The 18,299-nt window shown below is 39.3% G+C and overlaps 1 protein-coding gene across 1 annotated transcript in view; it reads left to right on the top strand.

Moving 5' to 3' along the window:
• LOC117410598 (MAM domain-containing glycosylphosphatidylinositol anchor protein 1-like) overlaps nt 1-18,299 on the top strand; it is a 155,126-nt gene that overhangs the window by 12,189 nt on the left and 124,638 nt on the right. The window contains exon 3 of the mRNA XM_034017265.3: nt 6,792-6,931. Within this exon, the coding sequence (XP_033873156.1) occupies nt 6,792-6,931 (140 nt within the window). The remainder of the gene's footprint in view (nt 1-6,791; nt 6,932-18,299) is intronic.

Consider the following 18,299-nt stretch of genomic DNA (forward strand, 5'->3'; position numbering starts at 1 on the left):
ATTGCTCAGAATTGCGCTTTGACCCATGCATTTTATTGCTTGTTAACATGCACTTCTTACAAAGACACTTGAATATCTATTATGCAAGGGCTGGCTGTATTGACATAGCCAGGGAGTTGTCAATATAACAGTGCTATTCAAATTTGTATTTATTCTTTACAGATGGACGTACAATTAGATTCATTGCTCCACTTTTCCATCAACAGGGCATCAACAGTTTTAGGTTTTATTATGAGCTAGTGCTGAATACACAATGAGCTGCCATTTATTTTATTTAAATTCAGTTCATGTTGTGTTAGCCACATGCAACTAATGTACTTTCAAAATAAGAAAAGTTTTGAAGCACTCTCATCCTTGCCATTTCCAGCCTTGCTTGAGTATTCCTTCTCTTGTTAAACAACAATAAGGAAAGGCATCAGAATTCAGGCAGGAGAAACTCCCTATGTCATTGAGATACTGTATGTTCATTGTTAACGAGCAGCCTGTTGGAAGTAGCATGATTTACATATCCATATACTTCACTGTGTATTAGCAGATGTAACTGTTTCACACTTCTGTATGCACAGCCTTCTATACTAAGCTGTGTGTCATATTTTGTATTCGTACTAATTAGAGTTTTTTTGCAATTGCTCAACACCAGTGTGTTTAATCTCATGTCTGTGAGCCTGGGGACCTCTCAGTGTGGTCACACCTCTCGTTCCAGCATTTATTATTATGTATCAAGGTCAGTATTGTTGAAAACTTGCAAAACTCACAGCCTCAACAAATAGTTTTAAAACAAAACAATCGGTAATTACACTTGGGCCTCATTCAACACTTTTCAAAGTAAATTAAAACTATCTGAATCTCTAATGGCTGGTTTCACAGACCCTGGTTACTTCTAATTTTGGATTTCCTTGTCTACAATTATGTAGTCCAAGATTAGCCCTAATGAGGGTCTGTGAAACCAGCTGTAAAGGTCTACTTAATACTTTAATAATTGTACTCAGCTTTGTTCACTGCTTGTGGTCTGCACACAACACATTATATTTATTCTATTATTTTCAGAACAGTTTTCCATAAGCCTGCATGTTATTACAGAACTCGCTAGCAACCACCAGCATTTTTATTTTGTAATTAATCAAGTTGTTGCATAGTACCTACACAAGCATATGTGAAATTACTATGTTATTACATAAACTCATCTTTTTTGTTTTGATTCAATTTAACATGATTTCCAAAATGTCGTACTCCACCCCACTGCTTCTTTTGTTGCTGCATCTCCACTTCAGGGGGTCAGTGGGTCCCATAACCAAGGGTGGGATGCCCTTAACTCTCTAGTAAAGGATGCCTCCTGGCAGGCAGTAAGGAGAGATCCTTATCAGAGCGGTTTCCATCGTTCATTGAAAAACACCAATTCGCAGGACAATACAAGTGACACCTGATAGAAAACCTCATCTCGGAATTGAAGTGATTAATAATAATAAGGACCAGATGAAAGTATGTGTGTTTAAACATGAAACCTCTTTAAAATCAAGAGAACAAAAATGCTGAAGAGGTGATTATTTGTTATTGTTTGTTTTGGACCACCCCACTTTCCCTTCTAAAAGTTACCTGTAGTAAAAGTATAGCAAAGTAAATAAAGCATAGGTAAACATTGTAAAGCATGGGAAAACTGCAGAATTACCATGCTAATTTACTGCGATACATTTTTAAAACGGTTCAGTATACTTATACCAGTATATTTTTCATAATCACAGTATTTTCAGATCTTATTATTAAGATGTAGGCACCAATCATGAAAAATAAGGTCCATTTCTGTTTTGTCAGCTTGGTAGCATGAACGAAACTTCATTTTCACAGTGTTAGATTTCACCCACACCAAAACCTATATCTTGCTGTGTTAGCAGGAGGTATATTAGGAGTTTTAGTGCAGGCCGTTTTGTGCAGACATAAAACAAAATCAGCTGGGAGCGATAAAAAAAACAAACAAACAAAAAAAAAACACGCTCCCAGGATTGATCCTGCAGGTCTCCTGCTCCAGTTTCCTCCCTGTGAGAGGACCGGCTCTTCAGATACACAGCAATTAAACACAGAGGTTTAGGGGCACCATCACCTGAGAGGCTCAGGTGTGGAATCACTGACTGGACCAGATCAATTGATTGTGCAGTTATTAACTAAGAAATCAAATTCCACTGAGTTGTGTTTTCAATATAATAACGCAATGTAATTTCAGTGAGGCTCTTTAGAGCAGTTGAAAATAGAGTAAATGGAAGCCAAGAGATCCTGAGGTCAAATCTGTGGTTAGTCTTAACTGTCATGGAATGTTGTATTTCTGCAGTGTGACCAAAGATCATCCGTTTATTAATACATAAATACTTCAGACATCTGCCACAGTGTAGAAACTCGCAGATTAGAGGGGTTAAGAAGCAAGGGCACATTCAGGTTACATTCTTTTATGTACTGTAGATATATTAAGCAGTAATAAAGCTGTGTCAGTTTACCTCAAGAGCTTTCCCTTTTTCATATCAGGTCAAATTTGGAATCGTCTCAGTTAGAGTGCTATTCACTGAGTCACACAGTGCCTCTTAACACTGTTGAAACTGTCAATGGAAGTTGATGAACTTGGGTGCTTGATAAAAGGTGGTTAAGGTTGGAGATGCTAGTTAGGGTTGAGGGTGGAGGGTTAAGGTTTAGCTCTAGGGTTAGAGTTAGAGTTAGGGCTTGGTTTAAGGTCAAGTCCTTTTCTTTTTGACTACTCAATTCAACCATGAATTTATCAGCATTTGGCAGGTACTTACCTAGTTGAATGTTAAGATGTTTGAAAGGTTATCGGTTTGTGTCTAGCCCAAGTCTCTCCATTCAGTACAATGGGCTGAGATCAGAGGCGGCTGGTGGCCAAAAATAAATGGGGAGGCAGAAAAAAGGCAGAGGGCTTGGGGGTCCCATTAAGCCCCCAGCAGCAGTAGAATCTTATTATTGTATTCGGACTGACAACACTTTCATATTATTATTATTATTATTATTATTATTATTATTATTATTATTATTATTATTATTATTATTATTATTATTATTATATTTTATTATTTATTTATTTATTTAGCCAATGCGACTTATAGTGTTACAGGGCAGTACAGGGTTACAATGCAAGATTAATATGTAAATACAGTATAGTAAGTGCAAATAATACTCTAAAATATAATATGAAATAAGATGCAGCAAGTTAGGATTACAACAGATTATATCTACAATGACATAATAGTAGTGCAATAGTGCAAGGATAGTGCATTAGCTGAGGGTCCAGTAACGTGGTGCTGAGGTCAGGGACATCCAGTGCATAGTAAGAGGGGTAGAGCAGTAGATCTACAAGTGCAGTTTAACAGATTTACCACAATTCGGCTGTTAAACACATTTTTTCCACTAACCAACAGAGAAAAGAAAACAGCAGCCCATAATTTATTCTAACACACTTAACTGTTACACACTGCCAGCATATGTTTAAAAATGCACTGTATACAACATTAATATAGCATTTCGATTTCAAAACCACATAACCGACATACTTGGCATAGCATTTCAAAACACAGTTGTTACGGCAACTTAATTGAACACCAACTTGCTCTGATGGCTTATAGACAGCCTGGGATCAATATCAAAATATCAACCCCACCTCTACCCCCATTCTCTATCCAAACCTCAACCCCCACATCACTCCAAGCAGTGTCACTACAGTGAAAAATCATTTTTAATCACCCTGCTCTACATCAGTGTTACATTGGAGAAAACCCCTTTTTGGGAACATCTCTATCCAAGCAAAGTTGTGCAACAGAAAAGCCCCTTTTTAAACACCTCACGCTAAACAGTACCTTGCTAGAGAAACCCCCCCAAAAAAACTTGTTTAAGCAGCTTGGAAGCAGCCTATGTCAGACATGAGTACTGTAAGACCTGTGTGTGTACAGTATTGCTGGGTGTATGCGAGGAGCTGTGCGTGTGTATGTGAGTTTATGTTAGAAGCTGCGTGGCAGTGTGTTTCTGTTTCATTGTGTGTGTGTGTAGTTTTGTCTGTGTTACTGCGTCTGGTAGTCTCTCTGGGTGTGCGTAGGTGTGTGTGTACCTCATGGTGTACTTCACTATTTGTGTATAACAGAGTGTGTGTCACTGAGTGTTGTCTTTGCCTGTGTGTGTATATGTGTGTGTTCGTGAGGGACTGTATTGTGTGTGTGTTTGTTTGTTAGGGGATGCGTTTCTGTGTGTGTCTCTGTGTGTGTATATGTGTTTGTGATTAGTCTGTATGTGTGTGTTTGTTAGGGGCTGTGTACAGAGCTGCTTCTACAGATTTGTTCTCTTTCTCTCTCTCTCTCTCTCTCTCTCTCTCTCTCTCTTTCTCTCTCTCGCTCTCTCTCCTTATCTCAGTCTCTCTTTATCTCGCCTCACATCCTGAACCCCACAGACTTCTCTCTCATTGCTGCTCGCTGACACCTGTCTGTAAAATCAGAGACAATCTCGTTCATCCTGGGCGTTTTATTCTCTCTCTATTACTTTAACATTTAATTCTATTGTCAGCCTGCGTCGACCCTTCCTGTGATCTCTTTCAATGCCGCTTGTCAGACCCATGGTGTCTGTTTTGGAGCCTCCTGCTCCCTGGGGCCTTCCGTGTCAACAAGTTGCCGTTACAGGCTGCCAGAGTCAATATCTATTTACTGGAATTACTTTTTTATTAATTTATATTTTGTTATCAGATTTTATTTAGCACAAAACTTAACACATTCCTACATACTGTTAAAGCTATAGGACATAAAAAAGTGGAACTGCCAATTATTTTAACACAGATTTTCTCCCAATTTGGAATGCCAAATTATTCAACGCGGCTCATTGCTGCAACCCCTGCACTAACACGGGAGAGATGAAGACGCATCCTCTGAAACGTGTGCTGTCAGCCATCCGCTTTTTATTTTTAGCACTGCAAACCCACCTTGAAGCCTGGCCAGCCACCGGGGTCACTGGTGCGCCAAGAACTCCCCAGCTGACCAATTGTGTGCTGCCCCATGGGAACTCCCGGCCACCATCAGCAGTGGTATAGCCTGGATTCGAACTGACGATTGCCAAGCTATAGGGTACATCCTGCACTTCGGAAGGAGTGCCTTTACTGGATGCGCCACTCGGAACTTGATTTTTATCACTAGAATACAGAATCCTTATGTTACCAAACAACACTAAGATATTTATTATGTTTTTAGCATTGAAATATCCACTTTGCACTTTTAGAAATAATTAAATAAACGTAATACGTTCAATGACAAATGTTTTTTTTGAAGACAAGACATTGAAAAAGACTTCTAGCTGAAATGATTTTTATTTAACTTAAAATTCTTTTAGTATTTCTAAATGTAGTGATATTGAGTGTTTAATAGTTAGGGATGACCCCCTATGCGCTACTCAATCAAGGAACTTAAGTGTGCAATGTCATCTGGAGGTGCTGTCAGTGTGTAGCTGCTGTGCTGTGCTCTGCTGATGCTGCTACTGACAAAGATAGTACCCTCATAACAGCTTACCACAGGTAAAGCACAGAAGGGTAATAAAGCACAGTGAAAGCTTGGTAAAGCATAGGGAAGCATTGTAAAGACCAGAGATGTATGGTAAAGCATATTAAACAACATGGCACATGATAGTAAAGTATGTTAAACACATAGTAGGTTCAAAGCGTGGCACAACATTACTGTGCAAATTTACCGTGGTAAACTTTTATAAGGGAAAACACAGAAATAAAGAAAAAGTCACTGGAATAGTGTTCTACAACACAATATCGAAACTAGATTATTTTATATTGTGTACCTTTCACATAAAACACTGTAATATGTTACCAGTTGAATTAATTTGAAGAAAACAGGAATTCATGTTCATATATATTTTTTTATACCGTACTTATTTTAGCTGATCTTATTAAAATCAAGGGGGGTGGGGGCTGATTGAAGTCTTTAACATCGTGATAGGAGTTGACATGAGGTTAACCCAATCAACAGTTTAGCAACCAAGCCCAGAGGACAGAGTTTACAAACCCTTCCACTATGTTAACGGTTAAACATTTAGAAAATTCAACGGAAATGAACGCCCCCTAATCGCTCAGGTGTCCCGAAAGGTGTTGCTGCGCTGCTCAGGTATCTTCTCCCTGCCTCTCTCGGTCAGTCTGCTGTGTGACTACACGTCTATACTCGATAGTTTATAATACTCTCTGAATATTTAACAACATAAATACATACGTTATGCTCTAGAATCCGTGGGTATTGATTGTGCTGATTTAAAACGTATTGATCTGGTTCAGTTGGCCCCGGTTTGCATTAATGCTGCATTAATCTTTTACCAATACACTGCCTGCTGGCAGGTCATCTTCTTCTTTGACTTCATCTTCTTTCCCATCTTCTTCTTCACCAATATATACTGATAAATAACACACAGAGATACATATCTTGAATGCTCACTGCTAACAGCAACAATGGTCAAAAAAGCTAGCCTGACTTTTTTCTGTCAGTCTGTCTGTCTGTCTGTGCGTGTGTCTGTCTGTTTGTCTGTGTCTGTTTGTGTGTGTGTCTGTCTGTTTGTCTGTGTATGTTTGTGTGTGTGTCTGTCTGTGTATGTTTGTGTGTGTGTCTGTCTGTTTGTCTGTGTCTGTTTGTGTGTGTGTCTGTCTGTTTGTCTGTTTATCTGCCTGTCTGTTTGTCTGTTTGTGTGTCTGTCTGTGTGCCTATCTGTGTATGTCTCTGTACAATTTGTGTCTCCTGGGCTCCTCTGACAGGGTCTGCTTTGTATTTCAGCTCCAGCGAGTGGTCAGATAGTGCACTCGGGCCAGGCGTGTGTGGTGAAGGATGACAATATCAGTGAGCGAGTCTACACCATTCGGGAGGGAGACATGCTAGTGCTGCAGTGCCTGGTCAAGGGGCACCCCAGACCACAGGTAACCCACAAAACACTAATACACTGCTTCACTATGTGGAGGGCAGATGGAGGGCAGGTGGGAGGAGAGGACACACTCTTCCAGGTAACCACAAATGACTGATCTTGCAGACAGTGTTTGGAATAGCAACATGTTGCTGAATTCTGTAGTTCAATTAAATCCTGAGTTGTGTTTTGGTTACTTGGTCCTGGCGAGTTGAATGATGTTCTCTGTGTCACAGGATGGGAAAGGCGCCTGGGCATGACAGGTAAGAATATTTGCCCAGTAGCGGTGCTCAAAGGTACGTTGCAGGTCCTTTGTCACAACATTCAGCCAGTGGCACTAGTATGTGCTGTGCAATAATCCTGAGACGATGCAATGCCGTAGCTGTTGAGAGGCGTCTCATTGATTTGGCTGCTTGCAATCCCTGCCAATACAACAACACAGTAACATAATGTTAACAGGGACTCGTTTATCAGGGGAACCCTCCCAATTAATAATATGACAGTGCGCTCCCAGGCTGGTTGATGTATTCCTACACCAACCAAGCCTGACAACCTAGTATACACACAACTGTAAACACTATAGGGGGTACCCCCTCACACACACTACACTATTGTAATGCAATAGTGTCAGTAAGGCCATTCTCTGCACAAACTACATCTGGTTCTGAAGAAACAGCCAACATAATAGCTCTTGCAATGAAGCATATTTTATATTACTGTCTGCATTGTATACAGGAAGGAAGAACCGACTAGTTTGTAGCCGGTGTCCTGGAATGATTGCCAGTAGAATAAAGCATCATGGGTAGAGACTGAGCTGAGAGTGGAGAGGGGAAGCGTGTAGAAAGGGAAAGAGGAGACGGGAAGTGAATATCGGATTTGTCTTTATTAAATATGTATAGCAGGGATTGTACTGCAGCCAATCCGCACCTAAAAAGATTGTTAAGGCTTTCTCTGCATTTTCATAAAGACAATTACCCTGACTGCCTGTTTTCAGAGCATCTGTCTACTCAATATGTATTACTTATTTAAACTCATGCTTTTAATTCAAGTAATTTATGTAGTGCTGAAATAAATAGTAAGTGTGTGTCTGATTGTTTAGGAGGCTGTAGAGAGGGAAATATGCTTCATACAAAATCACACCTACAGGGGTTGATGCACAAAGCTACAAGTATCAAAATGAAGGGGTGACTGGAGGCTTTCTGGCCTACCGTTAATCTGTATGTTATACCTACATATTTCATTTTTACAACTATCCAGAAAACTGCTTATCCAATTGTAATGAAACTTGATTGGGGAACTGTTTGGCACTTTCATTTCTAATTACATTTTCCCTTTTATAGCTTGAAAAATCAGAAAAAAAAACATCTGAACTTTTAAAAAGGAAACCTTTATTTCTGATAATCCCTTGAGAAAGGTTTGTTATAAATACTGATTACCAGAAGGGAATAATGGCATGTTTTTTAAAAGGACAAATTAGTTATTTGAAGAGACTTTCATTCTATGCAACGCAGCCTTGGCCCGAGGTCCTGCTGCACCAGTTTGTGGAAGGATATTATTCCGACTCTTTGACTGACTGTAAAAGAAGTTGTAGTCCATATGCACTGCATTCCAGCCTCCTCTCACCCTCATCAAAGTACAGCTGGATCTGTTCTCTCAGCATGGTCTCTGCTGTAAAAGCACACAGCAGATCAGCAGTACAGTCACTCAGAATGGGATTCTGTCAGATGACTGACACTGTTTTAAAGTACCATGAGTGTGTTTTTGTTTGTTTGGTCTTTTTTTGTGTACTTTATTATTATTATTTATTTCTTAGCAGACGCCCTTATCCAAGGCGACTTACAATCGTAAGCAAATACATTTCAAGTGTTACAATACAAGTAATACAATAAGAGCAAGAAATACAATAACTTTTGTTCAAGCGTCGTGTTTACTAGTAATTCCCTTTAACGTTTTCATTCGACAGGTGTTAACTGAAACAGAAAGACATGTTAAAAATGTGTTAATTGAAAAACACAAAATGATGATGTTCCCACATTTTCTACACATTAAGTACAAATCTGTGATAATAAGACAAAGTCTACAGGCAGTGTGAAAAATAATGACATTGTCTAATTAGCTTGTCAGAACCTAATATATTAAAACCACTCAGATTGTATCTGCAGTTATTTGCCTTACCTTTGTTTCATCCATTTAATATGAAATCCAATTTCTTTAGATTTTCTAATAACACTTAGAAAATGGAAAAAGCATCATTTCTGTTTTATTTAATACATGCTGACTTAAAACCTGTTTTTATTCAAAGGCTTCCTAATTTATTTGTATAAACACTCAATAAGTTAAGGGAACAGCAAGCAGAACAGTTTGTTTACTGGATTTAGAAGTGTTGGTAGCACTTTGCATTAAAGTGCATGAAAAGTTATGTCATTAAATTGTCATAACCGGGTAATTACCAATGATTTCTTCTCTTACTCAATAACTACTGCATAATTACATGAAACCTTGTGAACAAAAGTTTGATATCTACTTATTCCACAAATATTTACCTTGTAAGAGTAGGAAGCATTAATAGTTACCAAACATTGCTATGTATTTCCTAAGATATAAAGTGAAGTTTGGCATTTCACACAACAAACAAGAGCATCACTTTTTGTATTTAAACCCAAATTAAACTGCTGAATTCTGGGAATTTGCAACACAGAGTAATTTGGAACAGCATGATTTGCCTGTTGATTTTGAATGAATGCAACATAGTTTCCAAAATGAGATCCAGTACAATAAATAAATAAAATTATTTTATAGCATTAATTATGAAAAAGTTACGCAATACTTGTTGTATAAAGTATTTTACATGATAAATGCTCTGACAGTGCTATTGATATTTACTGTTGGTCTGCTATTCCTTTAACTTTAACTTCCTTTAGCAAGTTTTTGTTAATGGTGCTCTGTACATATCAATTCTATTGTATTTCTGACACCAAGTCAGTCTGTGTTTTGACTCAGCTATAGCACTGTACAAATGGTCTGCTCCCTAAGTTTTGATTTTAATTCTGAAATGTATCTCGCTTTATTAGGATGAGGGAGAGGCAGATTGGCTGCTATTCTTTTTAATTTTGTCGACTTGTCAGAAGCTTTTGACTTTATCGATTACCGTTGCTTGCTGGGCGCCTGCTTTCAGCACACGGGTTTCCACTAATGCGAGTGAGTGCTGCGCTTCCTCCCTCAATAACTGTCAGCAAACAACGGGGGCCAGTGAGAATGAAATAATCTACAGTACTTCTTAAGAATCACTTTCTGATTTATGTTTTGCTATTATACTTGCTTGTAGAGATGTGAAGTATCTGTAGTTTTGGGTGTGTGGCACCCCCACCCCACAACCCCTCCATACTGGAAATCAAAATTAACCAAAATCATGCCCTCTGATTGTCTGTCTGCAATACATTCAAAATCGATTGAGAATAGTGGGACCCTGTTGAGTACCTCCTCACAAGACGAGCACACCAGCGTATAAAACACAGTCTCCCTTCATGACATGACAGTTGGCCAAGGACTCGACATCTTCAAGACTAATCACCTCTGAATTGGTTCAGCAAAATTTGAGAAATGTGGGTTTTCATGGTTCTGCACAGAGAAGTGTTACACAGAGCAATCGCAGTTAAGTATTCATTATTATAATTTTTTTAACTGGGTTATTACAGCTTAAAGAGTAAGTAGCGGGGTTTCCGAAAAATATAGCGTTATACGTCCCCAGGTGTTGCTACAAGTGTTTACACAATGTACCTGTCATTTTTCTTATCACACCTGTGATATCTGGTGTTCCTCAAGGGCCTGTTTTGGGCCCTTTGTTGTTTAATTTGTATGTTAATGATTTGGCAGCTATACATTTTTCAGAATGTACCACTATTATTATGCTTGCAGATAACACTACATTATATAAAAACAATTATACATCCAGAAACAGACTCATTAGCTTTTCAACATGATATCAATCTTGTTTAGGACTGGTTTGGAATTTATTATTTGAAACCGAACATTTCCAAAACCAAATGTATGACTATCTCCCCATCCAGGAAACCAGCTCCAATAATGTTTTTTTTTTTTTTTGTGGGGGGGGGGGGGGTCAGTTGTGTCGGTATTCTTTCTTTGGCACAGCCTTGGGGTTATGGAATGCCCTTCCAGATTCCATTGTGTCATTATCAAGCCTCTCCGGGTTTAAAACTGCTTTTCAGTTTCATCTGCGTCTGAGGTGAACTTGTTTTAGTGTAATTAAATTTAAATATAAATATCTTTATCTTTTAATATATGTATGTATTGTATGTATACGTGTGTGTATGTGTGTGTTTTTATTGGTATTACTTTGGATGTATAATAATTGTTGTATTGTTTGTTATTGAGTATGGTCTACTTAGGTCTCTCTTTTCATTAGTGCTGCTCTATTGAGATATGCCTGTGCTGGCCCTGTGGGTACAAAGTGACTAAACTAAACTAAACTAAATTAAATTGTTAACATCCTGACAGCTTTTTACACTTATAACTTTAATGTCTGTTTCAAAGCTTTCTTCACTCTAGTGCACTGCGGTTTGAGATCTGTCCTCTAAATCAGGGTTTCCCAGTCCTGGTCCTGGGGACCCCTGTGTCTGCTGGTTTTCATTCCAACTGAGCTCTCAATCACTTAATTGAACCCTTAATTGAACTGTTCATTAGCTTAATTAGACCTTTTTAATTGTTTTCAGTTTTTAAACAGTTGGAGATTTCAAGTTAACTATACAATTTTATAAGTAACTTGAAATCAGCAACTTTTTAGGAGCTAATAATGACTAAAATGGTCTAATTAAGCACACTACTAGTTCAATTAAGGGTTTAACTAAGTAATTGAGAAATTAGTTGGAATGAAAACCAGAAGACACAGGGGTCCCCCAGGACCAGGTTTGGGAAACCCTGCTCTAATCTTTTTAAAAAAGCATAACAACAAGTGCTCTGGCTTTTCTGTTCTGTACTTCATCATGGATCACTATTGCTGCGTTACCTGTTTGACAATGTGGTCAATAATCCTTACATTATCTATGCACTAGAGCAGCCATTTTGAAAAAAAAGCTTTGAAACAGACTTTAAAGTTATAAGTGTAAAAAGTTGTCAGGATGTTGACAATGCAAAGAAAAATTACAGGTATGTTATTTAAACAGTTGTAGCAACCCCACTACTTACTCTTTAAATCCATTTTGGTTATGGAACTGAGCCGAAGACTTCTACAGTCGCCTTCATAAAAAGTGAAAAATGTATAGTAACCAGCAATAAAATCAAATGGTAACAGTGTAGAAAGAAAGACTTGAACTCTGGTTTCATCTCTCAATCCACCAGCCTAGCCTTACTGGTAGAGTACCTGTATGCGTAAAAATGATCCTCGTATTAATTTCTATGGGTGGTACAGGCTTGTCCGGGTAAAATTTACAATTATCATCTGATGGCCTCATTAAGACCCAGCATATGTTAATACAAATATCAAAACATATTAGATTTTGTTGAAAGAAGATATTACAAGAATATGTACGGAGCAGCCACGGGAAGTAGTTTATTTTGTTTTTAAACCCTTTTAAAAACGTGACCTGAATTGTCTGACTGTAACTTATCAGTAACTGAACCATCAGAATAATTAGTACCTTGGGGCTCCCGAGTGACAGATCCGTTTTATAGCTTGGAGATTGCCGGTTCCAATCCAAGCTATGCCACTGCCGACTGTGGACAGGAGTTCCCAGGGGGCAGCGCACAATTGGCCAAGCGCTGCCTGGGTGGGGTAGAGGTTAGGTCAGCTGGGGTGTCCTTGGCTCACCGCACACCAGCGTCCCCTGTGGCTGGCCAGGTTCCTGTAGGCTGGCCTGTACGCAATTCTGAACTGCATGGCCCTCCGACGCTGTAAGTTCTGAATATGGCTGCACGGCCAGCTTGCAGAGTTAGAAAAAGCGGAAGGCTGACAGCACTCGTTTTGGAGGATGCGAGTGCTTGTTTTCATCTCTCCCGAGTTAGTTTGGGGGTTGCAGCGGTGAGCCAGGTTGAATAATAATTGGACATTCCAAAACTAGGAGAAATTTGGAAAAATGAATAAAAATAATTGTTCAATCTTTTTTTTATAATAATAATAATTAGTACCTTGAATGCAGAGCTCTTTTCCAATGTGTGTACTGGTTGACACACACATCATAAAAGCACAACCGAAGAGTGGAACCCAACTAGAGAGCCTTTAACTTTAACAACATTCCAAAGCTGCAAAAACACGCCCAACGGAGTTCTTAACATGCTGTTTAAACATTAATTATTTCCAGATTAAGACCTGTTTTTTTCAATTTCATGATGTTCTAATTTCAGCATAATATGTTTCCATGTGCTTGATGCCCACATCTAATCGCGCCCACGTCTAACTTTATGCTGGAAAAAAGCAAAAAGCATTTCAGGAAAGTAGAACTCATATTTTTTAAATGGGTTTATAAGGTGCAGCTTTCTTAATTACATATATTTTTTAAGCATGGATATAAGGGATTGAAAACTATTACACCAAATAAATGAAAGAACATGATCTAATAAAAAAAAAATCATTAAGAAGAATGCTAGAAAACAAATATTCTTGCCTTTCTCTGGTTTTCATAACAGAACGTAAGTTTACACCAGCAAATGTGTCATAAATTGTGTGTGTGTGTCTCTGTGTCTCAGTTTTTGTGTCTGTGTTTTGTGGACTCTCCTCAAAAGCGCTTGATTGTACAGAAAATTCAATTTTCATTTTTTTGTAACAATTAGAAAACTGCAGACGCAATTCCTTACCCTGATAAATGAGTGTAAAACTCAGCACCTCATTTAAGCCAATAAAAGCTATTAGTATGTGAGAATAGTCCTTCTCTATGTCCTTGGGTTCTGCCTGGGAATGTATTAACCTGACAGTGAGTCTCTGAACCCTATACAACAAGCTGCTCGCTGAATTAACAAAGCCACTTTAATTGGAAAGCAATTTTTCTCTTTTTTCTTCACTGTGGCTCAGCACCACTGAGAAGCAGGGCCTGCTTCTCAGCCCAGAAGTTAAAAAGGCATTCTTATTTTTTTTTCAATCTATTTTCCATTTTTAATCTACAGACTGTTTGTACCTGAAATAATCTGTACCTGAGATAATGACAACATCCCAGACCCCTGACCCAACTCAAACCCACTGCCTTCCACCCTGCAGCCCAGCAATCTACACTGAGCTACTCAAACCCACTGCCTTCCACCCTGCAGCCCCCCACTCTACACTGAGCTACTCAAACCCACTGCCTTCCAGCCTGCAGCCCAGCACTATACAGTGAGCTACTCAAACCCACTGCCTTCCACCCTGCAGCCCAGCTGTCTACACCGAGCTACTCAAACCCGCTGCCTTCCACCTTGCAGCCCACCACTCTACACTGAGCTACTCAAACCCACTGCCTTCCACCCTGCAGCCCAGCAATCTACACTGAGCTACTCAAACCCACTGCCTTCCACCCTGCAGCCCACCACTTTACACTGAGCTACTCAAACCCACTGCCATCCACCCTGCAGCCCACCACTCTACACTGAGCTACTCAAACCCACTGCCTTCCACCCTGCAGCCCAGCACTATACACTGAGCTACTCAAACCCACTGCCTTCCACCCTGCAGCCCAGCAATCTACACTGAGCTACTCAAACCCACTGCCTTCCACCCTGCAGCCCAGCATTCTACACTGAGCTACTCAAACCCACTGCCTTCCCCCCTGCAGCCCAGCTCTCTACCCACTGAGCCAACTCAAACCCACTGCCTTCCACCCTGCAGCCCAGCTCTCTACCCACTGAGCTACTCAAACCTGCTGCCTTCTGCAGCCCAGCTCTCTAACTGCAGTAACTACTGAGCTACTCAGAAGATGTAAATGGGGTGGTGTGGCAGTGTGCACTGCTCCTGCAAAGTGTGACACCAGGGGGTTACCACAAAACAGACCCAAAAAGTGTAAAATTTTGAGCTGAGGTCCTGTGACTCCTCTCATTTCTAACAATGCCCTGCTTCCTGTAGTATATTGAGAAATGTGCAGCTGGACTGAGGCCTGCTGTGACTGTGTAGAATGGACCATTCAGTAGCCAGTACTGAATGTGGCTGGCAGAGGTATCAGCAGTGTTGCCATGGCCCCTCTCCTAAATTCGCACACAATCCCCCACCAGCCGGGCAAGCACAAAGAAAACATGCTGCCTCACTGGGGCGGACAGACAGACAAATAGATAGATTCCAACGCTGTTAGTTCCTCACATTTGGTCTGGATCCAGTTTAGTACCCCAGAAATGTCTTTAATAAAAGGTGCTTTAAAAGAATTATCAGTTATGATTGTTTACCTCGGAACAAGAAGATTGGATTGAGACAAGTTTGGCTGTAATCCACAGCAATGAAATCCAATTTTTGTTTTTTTTTGCGAAAAAGTACAAAACTCAATAATAGTTTAATTTAACAACACCCCTGACAAATCTGCAGTATCACCAAACCAATTTAAAAAAAGAAAACAAAAAACAATCAGAACCAATACAATGCCCTTTGAATAATCTTCTTTTTTATCATCCAATTGTGTGTTTCTTATGGAATAATGATAATGACGTAACATAATGGTGAAACAGAGACGAAAATGACCTTGAACTTACTGTGTTTCATCAAAGGATATTAGCGTCTGTGGTGAGGGGATTGGATTGCTGTCCTTGACAGGTCCCTGGTATCTTCCCTGCCTGATCGATACTGGGCTGGTTGAGTGCGAGGATCATGAAACACAAAAACACTGACAACGCTGGCCTCTAAGGCAGATCATGGCCAAGACAAGGTCACACATGCTCCTCCCTACAAGGAAGTTAGTGGGTGTGAGGAGCTCAGTGGTTAGAGAAAGCTATGGGCTGCAGTGTGGAAGGAATTGGGTTTGAGTAGCTCAGTGGTTAGAGTGCTGTGCTGCAGCGTGTAATATAATCAGACATTAAGCTGCACTTTGGTTATTTTGTGAAACACGCTTCACCCCGCAACGGTGCCCCAAAGCTTAAAACCTAGTTTCCAAAAGGCTGTTAATGTGAACAATGGCATGAAGGCTGACAAACCCAGCTTAGTGAATGGCTTGCCTTTGTAGGTGAAACCTTGAAAGACTTGTTTACGATTATCTTGACAGTGCTGTGCACTCTGTGAACTGCCTTGTAGCCGCTGTGAAGCCCAAACAAAGCTGGTTTCCATGGGAACACACTTCCTGTGGGAGGGCTTTTAGACTGTGACAGAGAGGGGCCCGAAAGCCCTGGAAAATGCACTTTACTTCTCAATATGTACTGTCGCTGGCTCCAGAGCATGCTCTTTTTAAACATGTAAAGCACTACATAAATTGTGATTGTTCTAATAGTTATATTCACTCGTCCAGGATCATAATCACTTGGGATGCGGCCATGGAGTAATTCTTTCTCGACTATCCCGCAGTTGTTTATTGGTTGTGTTCTGGTATGTGTTTAAATAAATGTACCTGTACAGCTGTCGCTAGTTCATGAACACAGAAACAGGAAGAGGATTGAGTGATTTTTGAGAGTGTTTGGTAAGAGTTTCTAGAAAACTTTCCTGAAAAAAGTATATTTGATTAGAAACATAAGAAACAGTAAAAAATATATATTACAAATCAGCTATTTCACCTATCTAAAATAAACCAGTTTATATTGGCTGATTTATTGTGAAAGGCTTTAGCTGTTGAAGCTTTATATACTCGGCACTCCAGACAAGACAGGCTGTTCTTTTCCAAGTCTGTTTTTCCATGTTCTATTATTTTAGAGTTTCTTTAAATAATGTACTTTATATAGCAAGTGATCATGATGCGAGCATTGTAATAATCCAGAGGAGTGGATTGAACGCATTTAATTCAACACTGGATTTAAGTAACAACTGCATATTCCTTCCTTTTTAAGATTTTTGAAGTAACCTCCTTCCCTTTGTGCCTGGTAGCAGCACAGGTGAGTCGATTGAATAACATAGACAAAGAGAGAAATAGAGCTTCCCCTATGCTCCCTATAGGCAGCTATTAAACGAAAGGACTAACTAATTAAAGAGCCAGTGTAAGATGAATTACAACCAACTCAGAGAGAAAATAATCCACAGTTTTTCGTGAGAGTAATAAACAATATTTTAACTGCTCCTTCCTGCAACTTAAGTGTTTTATTTTACTTGGCGTGGTTCATGGCAGACAGTGGTTTGTATTTGTTACCATGTTAAAATAACCTGTGTGGTCTGCTTTATTTTACACGCAACGCTACAGTATTTTAATATCTTAATGTAAGATGGTTTGTGTAGATTATAGTCATGTATATAATTAGACACACATTAGGCTCAAAACAATTGATTGCTCGAAGCAGATGTTGATTACAAATTTAAAAAAAAGGTTTCACATTACTAGTGGGAAATACAATTAAAGCAATTGGAACGTATATAACACGTTTGCCTAGAGATGTCTAGAGATATATGTTGCATGATTTATTGATATAGAACTTCTGACAGACATACGTATGATATTAGCAAGCGTTATATACATAACCAGCCTGTTGGTTCATTAATAGTACTCATAACTGCTGCAACTACATTTTCAACCTCCATTTTTAATGACCGGGTCCGTTCTTGGGTTGTGGTCAATAGGGTTGCCACAATTATCATCCCCCACGATATATACGATATTAAATTGCTACGATACAACTTATCGTAGTATTTTCAAAATATCGTATGTTTCGGTATTTAAAAAAATGTAGTCCAGCTTCCCCTCTAGTTTGGGGTTTTATTTTAAATCTCGTGAGATTTTAACTGACCTTGTGAGATTTCAATTGTAAACAAAGAAAGAGATCTGTAGGTCACGCCCCCGGCCCGCTTTTCATACTCTAAGAATACAACCTGAACAAACACCCGGAAGGAGAGAGTCACAGTATGTCTGAAGAACCCCCGCCACCTGCAGCTGCAGAAGTAACACAAGAATTGAAACTAGCACTGAAATTAAAAAGACGCCACTCCCGAGTTTGGGATTATTTTGGTTTTAAAAAAAACGAAAAAGGAGAACCAATTGAAGATGGCGAACCACTCTGTCTGGCTTGTAAAAAGAAAGTTCCATCGAAAACTGGGAACACTTCAAACTTATTCAATCATCTTCGCAATTACCACCCAGAAAGTTACGCAGCTGCAAAAGAAGCACAGCAAGTATCCAGTAAGAAAATGAGAATGCCTGTTAATCTTGGGACCAAGGTAAAATAATAATAATAATGATGATGATGACAACTTAAAATGTATTTAATTTGAAATTGTCTACGCTATTATAATTATTACTATTTTGTACAGCTTGTACAACTACTGAAATGCATTTAATTAAAAAAAAACATTT

The sequence above is a fragment of the Acipenser ruthenus genome, chromosome 6 (genome assembly GCF_902713425.1).
Source record: "Acipenser ruthenus chromosome 6, fAciRut3.2 maternal haplotype, whole genome shotgun sequence".
Classification (NCBI taxonomy): domain Eukaryota; kingdom Metazoa; phylum Chordata; class Actinopteri; order Acipenseriformes; family Acipenseridae; genus Acipenser; species Acipenser ruthenus.